Source organism: Bubalus bubalis, chromosome 16 (genome assembly GCF_019923935.1).
Source record: "Bubalus bubalis isolate 160015118507 breed Murrah chromosome 16, NDDB_SH_1, whole genome shotgun sequence".
NCBI lineage: Eukaryota > Metazoa > Chordata > Mammalia > Artiodactyla > Bovidae > Bubalus > Bubalus bubalis.
This window is the reverse complement of record NC_059172.1, coordinates 31,237,310-31,253,569: the sequence shown is the minus strand read 5'-3', so window position 1 is coordinate 31,253,569 and position 16,260 is coordinate 31,237,310. Positions and strand designations below refer to the sequence as shown.

Genomic DNA, 16,260 nt, shown 5'->3' with positions numbered 1-16,260 from the left:
AAGTAGGAAGTCAAGAAACACCTGGAGTAACAGGAAAATTTGGCCTTGGAGTACAGAATGAAGCAGGGCAAAGGCTAACAGAGTTTAGCCAAGAGAATGCACTGTTCACAGCAAGCACCCTCTTCCAACAGCACAAGAGAAGACTCTATACTATACATGGACATCACCAGATGGTCAATACCGAAATCAGATTGATTATATTCTTTGCAGTCAAAGATGAAGAAGCTCTATACAGTCAGCAAAAATAAGACTGGGAGCTGACTGTAGCTCAGATCATGAACTCCTTATTGTCAAATTCAGACTTAAATTGAGGAAAGTAGGGGAAACGACTAGACCATTCAGGTAGGACCTAAATCAAATCCCTTACAATTACACAGTGGAAGTGAGAAATAGATTCAAGGGATTAGATCTGATAGAGAGCCTGATGAACTATGGATGGGGGTTCTTGACACTGTACAGAAGACAGGGATCAAGACCATCCCCAAGAAAAAGAAATGCAAAAAAGCAAAATGGCTGTCTGGGGAGGCCTTACACATACCTGTGAAATGAAGAGAAGTGAAAGGCAAAGGAGAAAAGGAAAGATATACCCATTTGAATGCAGAGTTGCAAAGAATAGCAAGGAGAGATAAGAAAGCCTTCCTCAGTGATCAGTGCAAAGAAATAGAGGAAAATGATAGAATGGGAAAGACTAGAGATCTCTTCAAGAAAATTAGAGATAAGGGAACATTTCATGCAAAGATGGGCTCAATAAAGGACAGAAATGGTATGGACCTAACAGAAGCAGAAGATACTAAGAAGAGGTGGCAAGAATACACAGAAGAACTATACAAAAAAGATCTTCACGACCCAGATAATCACGATGGTATGATCACTCACCTAGAGCCAGACATCCTGGAATGTGAAGTCAAGTGGGCCTTAGGAAACATCACTGAACAAAGCTAGTGGAGGTGATGGAATTCCAGTTGAGCTCTTTCAAATCCTAAAAGATGATGCTGTGAAAGTGCTGCACTCAATATACCAGCAAATCTGGAAAACTCAGCAGTGGCCACAGGACTGAAAAAGCTCAGTTTTCATTCCAGTGCCAAAGAATGTTCAAACTACCGCACAATTGCACTCATCTCACACGCTAGCAAAGTAATGCTCAAAATTCTCCAAGCAAGGCTTTAACAGTACATGAACCAAAGCATATTCTAAAACTCTTATCAGTAGTATGGTATTGGCAGAAAGAAACCAGAAATAAGCCCATGTATAAAAATAAGTTAATATAAAAATTGCAAATGGATTAAACTACTGAATTTAAAAAGATGAACGTGAATGTGAAGTCGCTCAGTCGTGTCCGACTCTTTGCGACCCCACGGACTGTAGCCTACCACGCTCCTCTGTCAAAATCTGGGATTTTCCAGGCAAGAGTACTGGAGTGGATTGCCATTTCCTTTTCCAAGGGATCTTCCCAACCCAGGGATCGAACCCAGGTCTCCCGCATTGTAGACAGACGCTTTACCGTCTGAGCCACCAGGGAAGTCCATGTAAAAAGATGATAAGAACATTAATATATGGTGTTGGGCAGCCCCATGAAGTGGAAACCATTAAAAAAAGGTTGATAAGTTCAACTTTACTGAAACCAAAAATTCCAAGGACTCCAGGAAGGCTCCATGGGGAAAAGATAATCTCTAAAATAAATGGTGTTGGGGAAACTGAATAGCTCCATGCAAAACATGTCTCTTTCTCACACACACAGGAATATTCAGCCATGAAAAAGAAAGGAGTCTTGGCTTTTGCAACCACATGGAGGACCTTGAGTGCATTGTGTTAGATGAAATAAATCATATAAAGACAAATAATATGTGTTCTCAGTTATATGTAGAATCTAAAAAAGCTGACTTCATAGAAATAAAGATTAGAATGGTGATTGTCAAGGGCTAGGAGGTGGGGGAAGTGGGGAGATGTTGGTCAAAGGGTACCAACTCCCAGCTGTAAGATGAATTAGTTCTGGGAATCTGTTAAATGTACAGCATTGTGACTGTAATTAATTGTATGGTATTCATACTTGCAAGTTGTTAAGAGAATAGATCTTAAATATTATCCACACACACAAATGATGATTATGTGAGAGGCTGAAGGTTATTGTGATACTGATTTTGCATATACACATGTATCAAATGATTACATCCAGTGCCTTAATATTATGTCAATAATATTTCAGCAGAATTGAGGAAAAAGATCATAGGAAACATCCAAAGAGATGACATTTAGATGGCAAATCATATGAGCTTTTTTCTCCTCTCTTTCTTACTAATTTTCTATATTTTTATAATGTGACTATATTAAAAACATGTCAATTAAAAATAAAATGCGAAAATGTGATTTAAGAGCTCTGATTTATCTTATACATTGACTGTTATGTTAGTAGCTTCCCTTGGTTCTCATCTTATTTTTACTGCTAGTTGTATGATCTGAGAAAATAATTTACTTTCTCTTGACTTCCGTTTCCTCATTCATGAAATGTAGGAGTTAGCCTAGATAGTTGTCCTGTCGTTTCTTTAAGTTAAAAAAGTGTTAATGACGTTTACTAACACTAATTGTGATGTATTACTGTCAAAGAGTCTAGTTCATTTGAGGAAGAAGATCCTCAATTTCAGGTTTGTTTAAACCAGTAAAATTGTACTGGCTCATGATACTATGATTTCTTTTTCAATGTATTTTTAATTGGCACAAACTTGTGTGTACTGCTGCTCTATCTTAAGTGAATCTTTGGTAGATTTTATGACTTGTGCTGCTTTCAAGGTTATTTCATTATCTGAGTGTCACATTTGTGTTATATGCTGAACCAAGATACAGACTGACTCACAGTTCTTACCTAGAGAATTTCCCTTCTAGAATAGGGAAAAGATAACCAGTGAGTGTGGATGAAAATCATAGGTGATAGCAGAGTTCAGAGGGGCTTTGCTTAGAGGTGTTTATTCTGTTTCATGGAAAGCTAGGAAGAGTTAAATTTTAAAGAGTGATTTCATATTTTGAAGTTGGGATAGAGCCAGAATGTGTATCAAAAAAACAGAGTCATTAGTTTTATTAAATATTTTCTTTAAAGGGGAATTCCTTTTATTTTCTTGGGATCCTTTATTTCTGATGGCAGTTCACCCAACAAAGTTATCATTGGTAATGGGGAAAGATTTGCTAACCTTGATGTATCTTAATACTTTTCCTTTTCCTCCTATAGGCAGCAATCATTAGTAGAGTTCAGTGTAGGATTGTGGCTTTGGATCTTCGAGGTCATGGTGAGTGAAGTTCTTAATTACTCACTGACTCAATGACACATTTGCCAACCCTTTTGAATAGTGTAAAGTATTAAAAAGTTCACTGGGTCTGGTCATTTCCATTTGGGCATTTTGAGGGAAATCCTAGCTTATAGTTTTCACAAATATTTTATAAATTCACACACATATATATCTTGTTGAGAAAATGTCTGCTAATGTAACCAAATTCCAATGCGGGTGGTGTATAAGGAATGTGGAAATACCTGCCACTGTAATTATCCTCCTTCTTTGCTACTGTAATTATCCTTCATAAAGATATGTCTGTAATAGAAAATCCTTGCTGTGCCTATCATGTACAATTATAAAGTCCCCATTTCATTATCCTAAAGTGAGATTTTTGGAAGACAGTACTCTTGATTTTATCATTTATCTCCTTGGGAATTTTATTTTTAAAATATTTTCTTTTTAGGTGAAACAAAAGTCAGGAATTCTGAAGACCTGTCTGCAGAAACAATGGCAAAGTAAGTAATACTGTTTATACAATCACCTGGCTTACATTGCTACCATAAATAATAATATATCGTTATGGCTCTCCTGGTGAGATTGTTGAACAATAAATAACAGAACATTTTACTTCTTTTTTTTCCCTCTATATCTGGTGTTTCTTTACTATTTAATATTGAAAGAAACCTCTGGTTTCTTGGTATATTCAATATGATGGTCATCATTTAAAATGATGCCCTGAAAATTCTTCAGGGAACAGTTTAGTCTGTGTTAGCTTTTGAAAAGTTTCCTTCTGTTCACAGAGTTGAATAGAATCTGAATATCTACTGGGGACCCAAACTTGAAAAATAGTTGTTTACAAAATGCCCTCTGAGATGTTCTTCTGATATCCTGCCCACATGCTTTTTCCAGCTTTATAGTAAGATGGGAACAAGGTATTAAAGGATAAGTGATTATACCTTGGACCGCAAAGTAAAAGAGGAGTATAGCACCTACTGCTGCTGCTAAGTCGCTTCCATCGTGTCCGACTCTGTGCGACCCCATGAACTGCAGCCTACCAGGCTCCTCCATCTATGGGATGTTCCAGGCAACAGTACTGGAATGGGGTGCCATTGCCTTTTCCCATAGCACCTACAGTGGCTCTCAAACCTGGCCATTCATCAGAATTATCTGAGAAATGATTTAAAGTACAGATCATTCAGCCCTGCCTCACAGCTCTTGAATTCATGCTTCTACCCGTGGGCCTGGGCATTTATATTTTGATAAATTTCTATAAAGGAATCTGATGCAGCCAGTCCCATGACTGGTATCTGGGAACCACTATTCTGTATTGTATGGGCTTCCCTGGTAGCTCAGTGGTAAAGTGTCTGCCTGCCAATGCAGGAAACATGAGTTTGATCCCTGGGTTGGGAAGTTCCCCTAGAGTAGGAAATGGCAACCCACTCCAGTATTCTTGCCTGGAACGTTCTATGGACAGAGGAGCCTGGTGGGCTGCAGTCCATAGGGTCACAAAGAGGCGGACACGACTGAGTACATACACATACAACATTCTATTTTGTAAACAGGCTTTTTCAAGCTACCTTGCTTTTAATATGTGCGCTCTCATGTGTTTAATGCATGCTCTCTCAAGTATCTTTTTGGCACCAAAAATACCTTGTCCCTTCTTACTTTAGTAGCTTGAATCTGGATATAAGTAAAGTTGAATCTGGATATAAGTTCTGTTTTTCCTTCAGAACCCAAATTCATGTGGCCAAAATTGTATCATTATAGTAGATGTTTTTTATGTGATTTCTATCTTCCAGGCTTTATTAAGTGTAAATTAAAATTTTATTTAGAATAAATTATTTGTTTTAATCCATAGTGTAAAACTAACCTTTTTATCAATGAGGAAATTGGCACAGTAACTAACCATGTGAGGTCACATAGTTAATGGACCTGAACTGTGATCATTCAACCATAGTCCTTGGCAAAGAGAGAGAAATAACAATGTGTGAGAACCATTCCACTCAATAATCATGTGCCTGAGAAACCATGAAAGGAGAGCCAAGAATCTGCTCCCTCATTTTTTTCTTTGTAATGTGAGAACAGTAATGCCTGAAATAATCAAGCAAGTAATACCCATAGAAAGATTTTCAGTTGATTTTTAAGGGGGTCAAAAAAGTGAAATACATCATCTAAGTGGCCAGGCAGCCAGACAAGGATGTGATAACTTGACTGACATTCAAGAAGAAATTAAAGAATTGATGATGACCTTAAGGAAATATTGCCTAATCATGTATGAATCTGGGACAATCAGAGAAATCAGATAGTAATAAACAAGGAAAGCTTAATATAAAGATTTATTAATTATAACAGGGGATTGGAGTAATGAGGAATTGGCTAGTAAAACATAAGAGCTCTAAAGAATATAGGGTTAATTAAGTTGATTATGGGAATCAGTGTCCCAGTGTATACATGTCAAATCATCACATTGTACACTTTTTAAATATATTATAATTTTATCTATCAGTTACATCTCTGTAAAGCTGGGAACAGGTTTGAAAAAGAGAAGGAAAGACTAGAAATAGCAGATGTAAGAAGCAGCCACTTCCTATTTCCCCTCAGACTGAGACAGCACCTGAGTGGAAACGATTGAGATCCCCTTGTTGGAGAGGGCACTAACGATGGCTTACTGAAGGTGTAGAAGTCACTTTGATGCTTTGTTGGCAGAACTTGCCAGAAATCTGCCCTTTCGGGTTCAGGGGAAGCTGTTCACATGGAGTTGTCTCACCAGCGGCACTCTGCAGCAAAATTACCGGGGATGGTTCCAGAGATCTGCAGTATAACATAATGCCTATAGTTAATGATGCTGTGCACTTAGAAGTTTGTTAGGAGGGTAGCTCTCATGTAAAGTCTTTTTACCATGCATATGTGTGCACGCGCACGCGCGCGCGCACACACACACACACACACACACACACACATGAGAAGCACAAGGAATCTTGAAGGTGATGGATGTGTTGATTCCCTTGATCATGGTGATGATAACAGGAGTTGATCATGGTGATGATAACAGGAGTTGATCATGGTGATGATAACAGGAGTGTATACTTACCAAATTGTATACATTAATTATGTACTGTTTTTATATACCAATTATACTTCAAAAATCTAGGGAGAATAAAAGAACATTAGGGATGGGGGGATGGAGTGTTTGGAGAAACCTGTGTTGCAAGAGCTGGTCACTGGAAAAGCTGTGTGTGCTACAGGTCCTGGAAGCTAGACAAGCTACAGGAGCTTGTGGAGTCAGTGCACACCAGGGACAAAACCCTCTCTTTCTGCAGTATCTCTCCTTTGCCCTCTACTGGCATAGCTTGACATCTTGCCAGCTAGCAAAGGAAAAATATTTAAAGGCCTCATCCAGTTATTGCAGAACATGTAAAAGGTGAATAAGAGCTAAGAGATAATAAGTTGATAACTCACACAAAAAGTTCAAAAGAAAATAAATGATTAAAACCTTCTGTAGGAACTGAAGATAATTACCAAGAATCAGAAGAGTCAACAAGTTGGATTGTTGCTGAAATAGGTGAAGCAATAAAACATTGTTTCTGAATTCAATCACTCTGTGAAACAAAAATCTTAAAATGGGCATTTTAATGGGCAGTTGGTGGGTTTTCAAGTAGCCCTGACAGCATGGTTTTTGCCTTTCACATCAACTTAGAACCTAAACTCTATGTAAAGTGAAACTCCACTGAAAGTAGAAGAGCCAAGATTCGAGCTCAGCTTACTCTGATACTCCATTTTCTGTTATGTCTGCGATACGCTATACTGCTTCTCAGGAAATGAACTAGTATTAATAAATATGACAGGATGCCCCTAGATAACATCTACCAAAATTGTATATCCAGTTACTAACTAAATAATCTTTCATAGCATCCTTTTTTTTTACTCATTATACTTAACAAACCAAAACTTTAAGCCTTAAATTTAACTCTGAGGGAATATTAAAAATTATTTGGTTTTGCTTATAGAATTGAGTGGCCTGCTTATTTCTCATTCACATTATCTGTAGATATTGCAACTATCCTATTCATATCTATAATTGTTGTATGAGATTTTTAAGATTAATTCCTTCAGAAATAATAACATTTATTTTTGCCATTCTGAATACTGTGGAGAACCATATTTGAAAGACTGTGTCCCTGCATTCACAGCTGCTATATGGCTGACAGTGCGTGAGTGCCTGAGGTATGTAGTGACATTCAGCAAGACAAAACGGCTTGAAGTTGCCTGACTGACTCATTCCCAGAAGACAGTAGAGCCAGTGGTCTCTAGAAACACACCTATAGCAAAGAAGGCCCATACACGAATGAAAACCAACGTTTCTGCTTTACTTCTCCTTTTCAAAGCTTTGGGGTTTGACTTTGTTAAATAGATTCACTCATAATTAAAGACTAGAACAGAAGCCAGTAAAAATTAGCTCTGAACATTTTTCTGGTTTCTCAGAACACTAAGTTTGCGTTCATACTTCAAGTAAATTTACATGACAAATTGTAAATAATAATTAATATTTGTATAACACCTTACTCTTTTCAAAGTAAAGTGATGAAAGTACTCTTTTCACCACTGAGTGTCTCAGTAATCCTCAGAGCAATCCAGAATAGTAATTGATATTCTTATCTTCGTTTTATAGATGTTGAAACTCTTAAGAGATTAAGTAGCCAAGTTCACACAGTAAAAAATAAACTAGGTCTGTAGTTCATCTTGCAGTTGATGTTGAACCGCTACATTATAATGCTTAAAAAAATTGTTTTCCTATTTCATGGATAGGAAACTGAGGCATAGAGCAGTTGAATGATTTGTTCAGAGTTTCAGGCTTATTTTAGGTTTAAAATAAAGATAGATATGTATGTAATTGTACTAAATGTGTGGAACAGTGAAAGTGTGATGTAAAGGGAAATCAAAGTTTTGGTTCTTAGCTCTTCTTCTATAGGTATTGGGGACTGTATTAGGAGGTTTACTTAGGTACATTTACAAGATGGTCTATTAGACCTTTACAGTCCTGGGATTATTAGTTACAGACCAAAGGAGAGAATTAGGAAAGAAAACTATTTTTACAATGTTGTTACTAATATTCCATGCTTGACTTCCTTCTCTTCTCTGCAGAGATGTTGGCAATGTGGTTGAAGCCATGTATGGGGACCTCCCTCCTCCAATTATGCTCATTGGACATAGCATGGGCGGTGCTATTGCAGTCCACACAGCATCGTCCAGCCTGGTGCCAAGCCTCTTGGGTCTGTGCATGATTGATGTTGTGGAAGGTGAGTTTTCTTAGTGCTGACTAAATCAAAATCTTTGACTTATTAAAGATATCCATGGTAGATTATTGTTATCTTTATTTATTGTTGACTTTCATCTTGAAGTATGTCCCTCTGTCTTTTGTATCTTTTTTTTTAAATGTTATTTTGTAGCAAAAGCGTTCCAAGTATTTTTTTATTTAGATATAATTGACATGTAACTTTTCAAATGTACATCATCATGGCTTGTTATATGTGTATATTGTGAAATTATCACCATAATATATCTAGTTAACATATGTCATCACACAAAGTTACAGATTTGTGTGTGTGTGTGTGATGAGAACTTATAAGATCTTAGCAACTTTCACATATGCAGTATGGTATTATTAACTATAATCACCATGCTATACATTACATACCTAGGACTTACTTATTTTATTAGTGGAAGTTTGTACTTTTCACACCTTCACTCATTTTGTCCACACCTCACATTATATAGTCATTTTACATACCATGAGAAACTCTACATAAACATCGTTTATGGCTGCATAATATTTCAATTGTATGTACATCCCATAGTTTTATTTACTGTTTAAAAAGAAACTACCATGTTTTTTCTGATCCAGCCTCAGAAGTCACACTATTGCTTGTATAAGTTAGCTCTATTCAATGTGGAGGGACTACTGAATACCAGGAGGCAAAAATCACTGGAGGACATCTTAGAAGGAGGCAATCACATTAGTCTTCTGAACTTTCTTAAACTGCTTTTTCCCTCCATGGTCACTTAATTCTGTCATTGAGGGGAGATACATAGTATATAGTTGACTCTAAGTTATGTTGACTCAGAATATGTTAAGTACTGTGGTTAAAATTTTTTGTTTAACATCTAGGTACAGCCATGGATGCACTTAATAGCATGCAGAATTTCTTACGTGGTCGTCCTAAAACCTTCAAGTCTCTGGAGAATGCCATTGAATGGAGGTAACCCACAAATTTATATAATCTATATTTTAAATGTTAGGTTTTAGCTTTTCTTTTTCATCAGCTCAAGCACCAAGTTGAAGGGAATGGTTCAGTTTCCAAGCCTTAGCTTTGTTGTAATATCATGTATGGAAACATTTACATAAAGAGCAGTTTTAAAAAATAAACGTTTTGGACTTGGCTCAGTTGTCTAAAACCCATCCTTTTTCTAATATACTATAGTACCTCCTAGAATCTTAACAATTAGAGATTATCTGCTGTCTAGCTGTTCCCATCGCTAAGGTGAGATTTTGGACTAAATGAGACTGTAAGGCCTTTTGCACCTCTGATGTGCCATGATTCTAGATTCACTTTCTCTGTTCCAGAGAAGGTGGAGAAACAGATGGCTGTAGGTTCCCTTCTCGGTTTTTATTTGCATTTGGCCTAAATAAAAACCCTTTGCTAAATAGTTTTCATAGAAATTACTGATAGAATTGGCTGTGGTTTCCACTTAAGTAAAGGCTGTTCAGTCATTAATTTATTCACTAATTCAATAAATTATTTGACCATTTATTAAACACATATTTATTGAACACTTTGTGCTAAAGGGTAATGATGCAAAGACGAGTAAAACACTGTCCCTCCCCTACAGAGATCAGTTTTGGGATAAAACATCTTCGATATCCTTTTTTCCTACCTATTCTCAAAATCCATTTCTAGTCCCCTCTTCAGAACACTTCCTATAACTCCTCCAAACCACCCCGGTCATTCCATCAGCAAAATTGCTAAAACCTTCAAGTCTATATTACATTGTACTGTTTACCCCTAAGTCTTCTAATCCTTCTTTAAGGGACATGCTTATATTGTTAATTTTTATTTCTGTCTTAATGCTCTTCTGCATCATAAGATCAGAAGCTATTCTCTATTTCTTTTGTACTTTCATATAACATATACCATACTGCAGGTGGCTTTAGCAGGCAGAATGTATCTATTTACTGAGTCAGAGATATGTAGTGAGAATTAAGAACCTGGCAAATGTATCTTAGGGATTCCTCCTAGGACAGAGGATCTCATGCCAAATGTGGCTTGCCAGAATGATGTTTGTGTTTGATACGGTTGCTTTTGCCTCCCCTGTTTACTACCATGATGTAAGATGCTGTCTTGGGAGTACCAAAGATGGCTTAAGCAGCCACACTGAGAATGCAACTGCTACTAGCTCAACATGTACCTTGGGCCCTGCCTGCCTCCCTAGTAACAACCAGTGAAAAAGTTATCACAGATAGCTTTTAAAATTTATTCAGTTAACACTTTTTTTTTCAGGTACCTGAGATGTATCAGTACCTGATCTAAGAACTGGGGATGAATTAGGCTTAGTTCCTTTCATCAAAAAACTGGAATACATACAAGTAATTATATAAATACAACACAACGAAGGAGGTACAGAAGACAAGTACCCAAACCAGTCTGAGGGTCATAGTGCACCTTCTCTTAAGGGGAGACAGAGTCTTGATTCTAGTGTCAGATGTGGGATAGAATAAGCATTCTGTTTGTTGAATGTTAAAATGTTCTGGGTTCTATGAGAGCCACTGATTTTTAGATATCTTTTGAGCGTAAGAATCAGAAAGAATACTACCGGCTTTTTGGTAATTTTATTTTGTGTCTGAGGGATATCTGAATAGTTTATGACTCATGGCCATTTTGGTTATTCCAGATTTGAGGTGGGGACAAGATGTTGAAATACAAGACCAATCTATTTAATCCAGTAAAGATTTAAAGCAAAGTGAATTTCTGCTTTTGTTCTCTTGGTCATGCAAATAAGAGGCAGTAGGGTGTAGTCATTAAAAGCTTGGGCTTTGAAGTCAGAAATGGATTTGGATCTTGGTTCTACCACCTAGATGCTTTGAGGAAAGCAGAATAGGGGAAGCAGTTGAGGAGGAAGGGTGATAACAAAAGTGAGAAATTGGTTAGGAAACAATTGTAGAAGAGAGTAATGCTGGTCAGCATAGACTGTGATGGCAACAGAGGAAGTTATATGGTCATATTTGGAATGTATTTTGAAGTAGACTGACAGGATTGCCTTATGGATTGTGTGTTGGGAGAGCAGGTGAGGAGAGATGCAGCATTCAAGGATGACTACTAGGTTTTTAACCCAACAATTGATGAATGATAGAGACAAAGAGCAGCAGATTTGAGGGCAGGCACGGAGAAGGCAATGGCACCCCACTCCAGTACTCTTGCCTGGAAAATCCCATGGACGGAGGAGCCTGGTAGGCTGCAATCAATGGGGTCACTGAGGGTCGGACACAACTGAGCGACTTCACTTTCACTTTTCACTTTCATGCATTGGAGAAGGAAATGGCAACCCACTCCAGTGTTCTTGCCTGGAGAATCCCAGGGACGGGGGAGCCTGATGGGCTGTCGTCTATGGGGTCACACAGAGTCGGATACGACTGAAGTGACTTAGCAGCAGCAGCAAGGGGCAGGAATCAGGACTTTTATTCACATGGTCAAATAAAAATATTCTCTTTGAATATGCAAAAAAAAAAAAAAGGCAAAGATTGAATGCAGTCATTTAGTTGATAGAAAAAAGATCCAAGTACTGAGCTTTGGAATACGCTACATACAGTATTTAGAGCTTGGGAACGAAAGCAATATCCATCAAAATAAACTGAAAAGGCACAGTTGGTGAGATAGAAGGAAAGCAAGAGAGTGTTAGCTCTCTCATGGAAGAAGAAATGATCTTTGTCAAATGCTGCTGAGAGATCAAGTGAGGTCAAGACTAAGAAATGACCATTAGGATCGGCCTGATGAAGGTGACCTTGACAAAGGAAATCTCTGAAAGTAAGTAGGAGATAAAAAGCTGATGTATGTTGGGGATGTTGGTTGAGGAAAGGATGTGAGGTGACAGTGGAGAAAGCAAGTAAGATAACTTTTTTGAGATAGAAGATCAGAGAAGTAAGGTAGTATCTAGAAGTGAATGTGGGGTTGAAGATGTTTTTAAAGGATGTTTTATAATATCCACTAGATGTTTTATGTAATATCTACTAGAGGGAAAAAATAAGACAGATAAGAGACAGGATGAGTAAAGGAACAAGATCTTCATGAACAAAAGAGGATTGAACCAGTGCCCAACTGTTGGGCTTGAATAGAAACAGAGATAACTTCATATATTCAGTACTCTTCAAGGTAGAGTATATGATTATAATACGGGTGGATTTGTAGATTCAGTTGGTGGTGGAAAAATGAAATAGTAATTCTGATTGCTTCTTTTTATCATTAAAATAAGAAACAAAGTCATTATCTAAAGGGGGTTACAGTATAGAATTTTATGTGATTTTTTTTTTTTTAAGCTAAAAAATGAGATTTAAAGAAATGTGTTCTGCTAGCTGGCTTCAGGCAATGTTTTCAGGTCCCCTGGGACAGGCAGTCATTTTCTTGGCCCTTAGTCAACTCCGAGAAGACTATTCTATTTATAGAGTTTGAGCTCCTAAGCCTCTATATCATGGCATGTAAGACCCTCCAGAAGCTAACCCCTGCCTGTCCTGCTCTGTCACACTCTCCTGTTATCTCCTCTGCTCCTCCTCGCTCTCTTCCCTCTAAGATCGTCATCCTACTGATTTTTTCACATCACAGTACGTTCGTTCACAGTGTGCCGTCTGCCTATTTTACTCTGACTACCCTCTTTTATCTTCCACTTATCCTAAGTCCTCAGTTTAGGCAAGACTTTGGGAAGTTTTCTCTGACTTCATTCAAAATAAATGAGGTTCATTGGAACCTTACTCTATTAAAATTATTTGTTTCATTTCTTTCTCCCCACTAAATTATGTGCTTCTTGAGCTCAGGCATGGGATATGGTATCTACCTCTTGGTAAATATTGCCAGGACTTAAGTGATTTCAGTGCCTTAATTTTTACTGCTTGGCTTATCACCATAATAACGAAATGGGAAGTAGTGGTAATCTCCATAGTAAGCTACATTGATAACTGCACCTTTTTAGTAGCTCCCACAGAATTTCAAAATTGTTGATTTGACCCTGCTGATATGATAAGATAAAGATGAATAACCTTCTTTCTCCTGTCTCACTTTTCTAGTGTGAAGAGTGGCCAGATTCGAAATCTGGAGTCTGCCCGTGTCTCAATGGTTGGCCAAGTCAAACAGTAGGTTTTATTTTTTCCCCCTTGCACTGGTTAGAGGCTGAAACATAATGAGGAATTACAGGTTGCTTTTTTGGTCATACATCTATTCTACCATGTTGGTGAATACCTTCATTATTTTAGATAATTTTTATAAGAGAACTCAGTTTGGCCAGTTGTATAGATTTTCTCTTCTTTTTTTATTTTTTGCAGAAATCACAAAGCCAAATAATGTCTTCTATATCAGTGGTCTCCAACCTTTTTGGCACCAAGGACTGGTTTCATGGAAGACAATTTTTCCATGGACTGGGGGGCAGGGGGGGCATGGTTTGGAGATTATTCAAGCACATTACACTTATTATGTACTTTATTTCTATTATTATTACATCAGCTCCACCTCAGATCATCAGGCATTAGGTCCTGGAGATTGGGGACCCCTGTTCTGTATAATAATGGATTACCTTATTAGCATAACTATAGGTGTTGAAAGATGAAGAATACCAGAGAAAGGACATTAGCGTTCACTCTGGTGCTGGCAGCCATGGTTTCATTCTGGTAACAGCCTCCTTCTAAGCCAAACTTGGTTGTGAGGAAATCACGTTATAAAAAGCTTTGGCACAGCCTGAGTGAAAGTCAGATTTTAAGGGTGAGCTAAGATTATTTATTATTTAACTTCCCTGGTGTCTCAGATGGTAAAGAATCTGCCTGCAATGTGGGAGACCTGGGTTTGGTCCCTGGGTTGGGGAGATCCCCTGGAGAAGGAAATGACAACCCACTCTAGTATTCTTGCCTGGAGAATTCCATGGACAGAGAAGAGCTGGGCGGGCTATAGTCCATGGGATCAGAGAGTTGGGCATGACTGAGCAACTAACACTTGACTTCGAAAGATTATTTAGCCCAGTTGATCCTCCCAGATAGGGTTACATGAGTCCTGGGTATTGCTGTGTAGTCACAAAATAAACTTCAGGTGAATTGGGAAAAGGTTGCCCACCAGGACAGACAGGGAGTACAAAGGTGGATGAAAATGATAATGGCATTATTAAATGCCTGCTCTTTGCCAGGCATTGTGCAAGGCATTTTATATACACTGTGTAATTTTAAAACCTTGTATAATGGAAAATTCTCAAACATACACAAATAGAATAATAGAATGATCTCAATGTACCCATTGCCCATCTTCAACAGTTATGAACTCATGTTTCATCTGTGCCCCTATTTATTTCCCCTAAGGACAAAATATTTTGAAAAAAATTGCAGATATAATTTCCTTTGCAAAATTTTAGTATGCTCTAAAAGGTAAGGACACTTTAAGCACAGTCATAAGACCAATATCACACCTAAAAAAATTAACAATTCCTTAATATCATCAGATGTCTTTAGTATCTACTTATCTGATTGTCTTAATTTTTTTTTTAGTTCAAACCAGAACTATAATAGGAATTTATACATAGCAATTGATTGGTAAATCTCTTAAGTATCTTTTAATCTATAGGCTACCCTTCTGTCTGTCTTTTTTTCCCCCCTGGCAGTTTATTTGTTGAGGAAACCTGGTTGGTTGCTCTGTAGAATCTCCCACAATCTGGATTTGCTGATTGATTCCTTAAGGTGTAATTTAACATGTTCCTTTATTCCTTGTATTTTCTTTTTTTTTTTTTATTCCTTGTATTTTCTGTAAATTGTTAGGTCACAGGTTTGATCAAATTCAGGTTCGTTTGTTGTTATTTTGGTTTTTTATTAGTTCACAAAGAATCCGCCTGCAACGCAGGAGATGTGTACCAGAGGCTTGGGTTCAATCCCTGGGTTGGGAAGATCCCCTGGAGAAAGAAATGGCAACCCTTTCCAGTATTCTTGCCTAGGAAATACCATGGACAGAGGAGCCTGGTGGGCTACAGTCCATGGGGTCACAATAGAGTGCAACTAAACAGCAATAGCTATAGATGATGTCGTGTACTGCTATCAGGAAGCGCATAATGTCTGGTTATCTTTTTTTTTTTTTTTGAATATTAGTGGCCATTGATGATAACTACCTGGATTCATTCATTCATTTCATTCATTCATTTGCACTACCTCATTTAATCCTTACAATACCTCTTCAAGGTAACTCTTTTATATGGGGGGAAATGGAAGTTCAGAAAGGTAAAGTGACTTTCCCAGGATCACATAGCTAATGAATGATAGAACTCATATTCTTAGAACTCAAACTCCTATGTATTTGACTTTAAGGCCTACATGATGGATTTTATATCCAAAAGAGCAGTTTGAGTAGTAATATCTGGCAGGCACAATGCAGAGGCTTTAAATAAGCTGTGAGACTGCTCATTTTTCAATGCTTGAATATTTTGAGATCTGATTTGTTTAAGCAGTGAAGAGTTACATGGTTTGTATTCAGGTAGTTCAGTTATCTTTACATTTTTACTTCAAGTGATGTTTTCTCTAAATATGTAAAACTATGTGTGTAAGAATCTGTGTTTTAATTGTCACTTAGATGCCCACTGGAACCTTCCTGCCCTTCTTGATCTAGGTGTAATTCCCCTGAACCTCCCAATTTACTGCTGTGGAAGCCCAAAGCACATATTGTTTCATTAATACTTTGACCTAATTGTGAAACTTGACACCTCAAGTTCCTAAGAA

General features: G+C 37.6%; 2 protein-coding genes across 3 annotated transcripts in view; one reads left to right on the top strand and one right to left on the bottom strand.

Annotated features, from left to right (window-relative positions):
• The window catches only part of PPME1 (protein phosphatase methylesterase 1), a 50,275-nt gene that overhangs the window by 22,623 nt on the left and 11,392 nt on the right, over window positions 1-16,260 (top strand). For both annotated transcript variants that reach the window (XM_006073305.4, XM_006073306.4), the window contains exons 4-8: window positions 3,218-3,275; window positions 3,724-3,775; window positions 8,403-8,557; window positions 9,427-9,517; window positions 13,588-13,653. In XM_006073305.4, the coding sequence (XP_006073367.1) occupies window positions 3,218-3,275; window positions 3,724-3,775; window positions 8,403-8,557; window positions 9,427-9,517; window positions 13,588-13,653 (422 nt within the window). The remainder of the gene's footprint in view (window positions 1-3,217; window positions 3,276-3,723; window positions 3,776-8,402; window positions 8,558-9,426; window positions 9,518-13,587; window positions 13,654-16,260) is intronic.
• The window catches only part of P4HA3 (prolyl 4-hydroxylase subunit alpha 3), a 72,699-nt gene continuing 62,018 nt past the window's right edge, over window positions 5,580-16,260 (bottom strand). The window contains exon 14 of the transcript XR_328843.4: window positions 5,580-6,071. The gene's annotated coding sequence lies outside the window, so the exon portion shown is untranslated. The remainder of the gene's footprint in view (window positions 6,072-16,260) is intronic.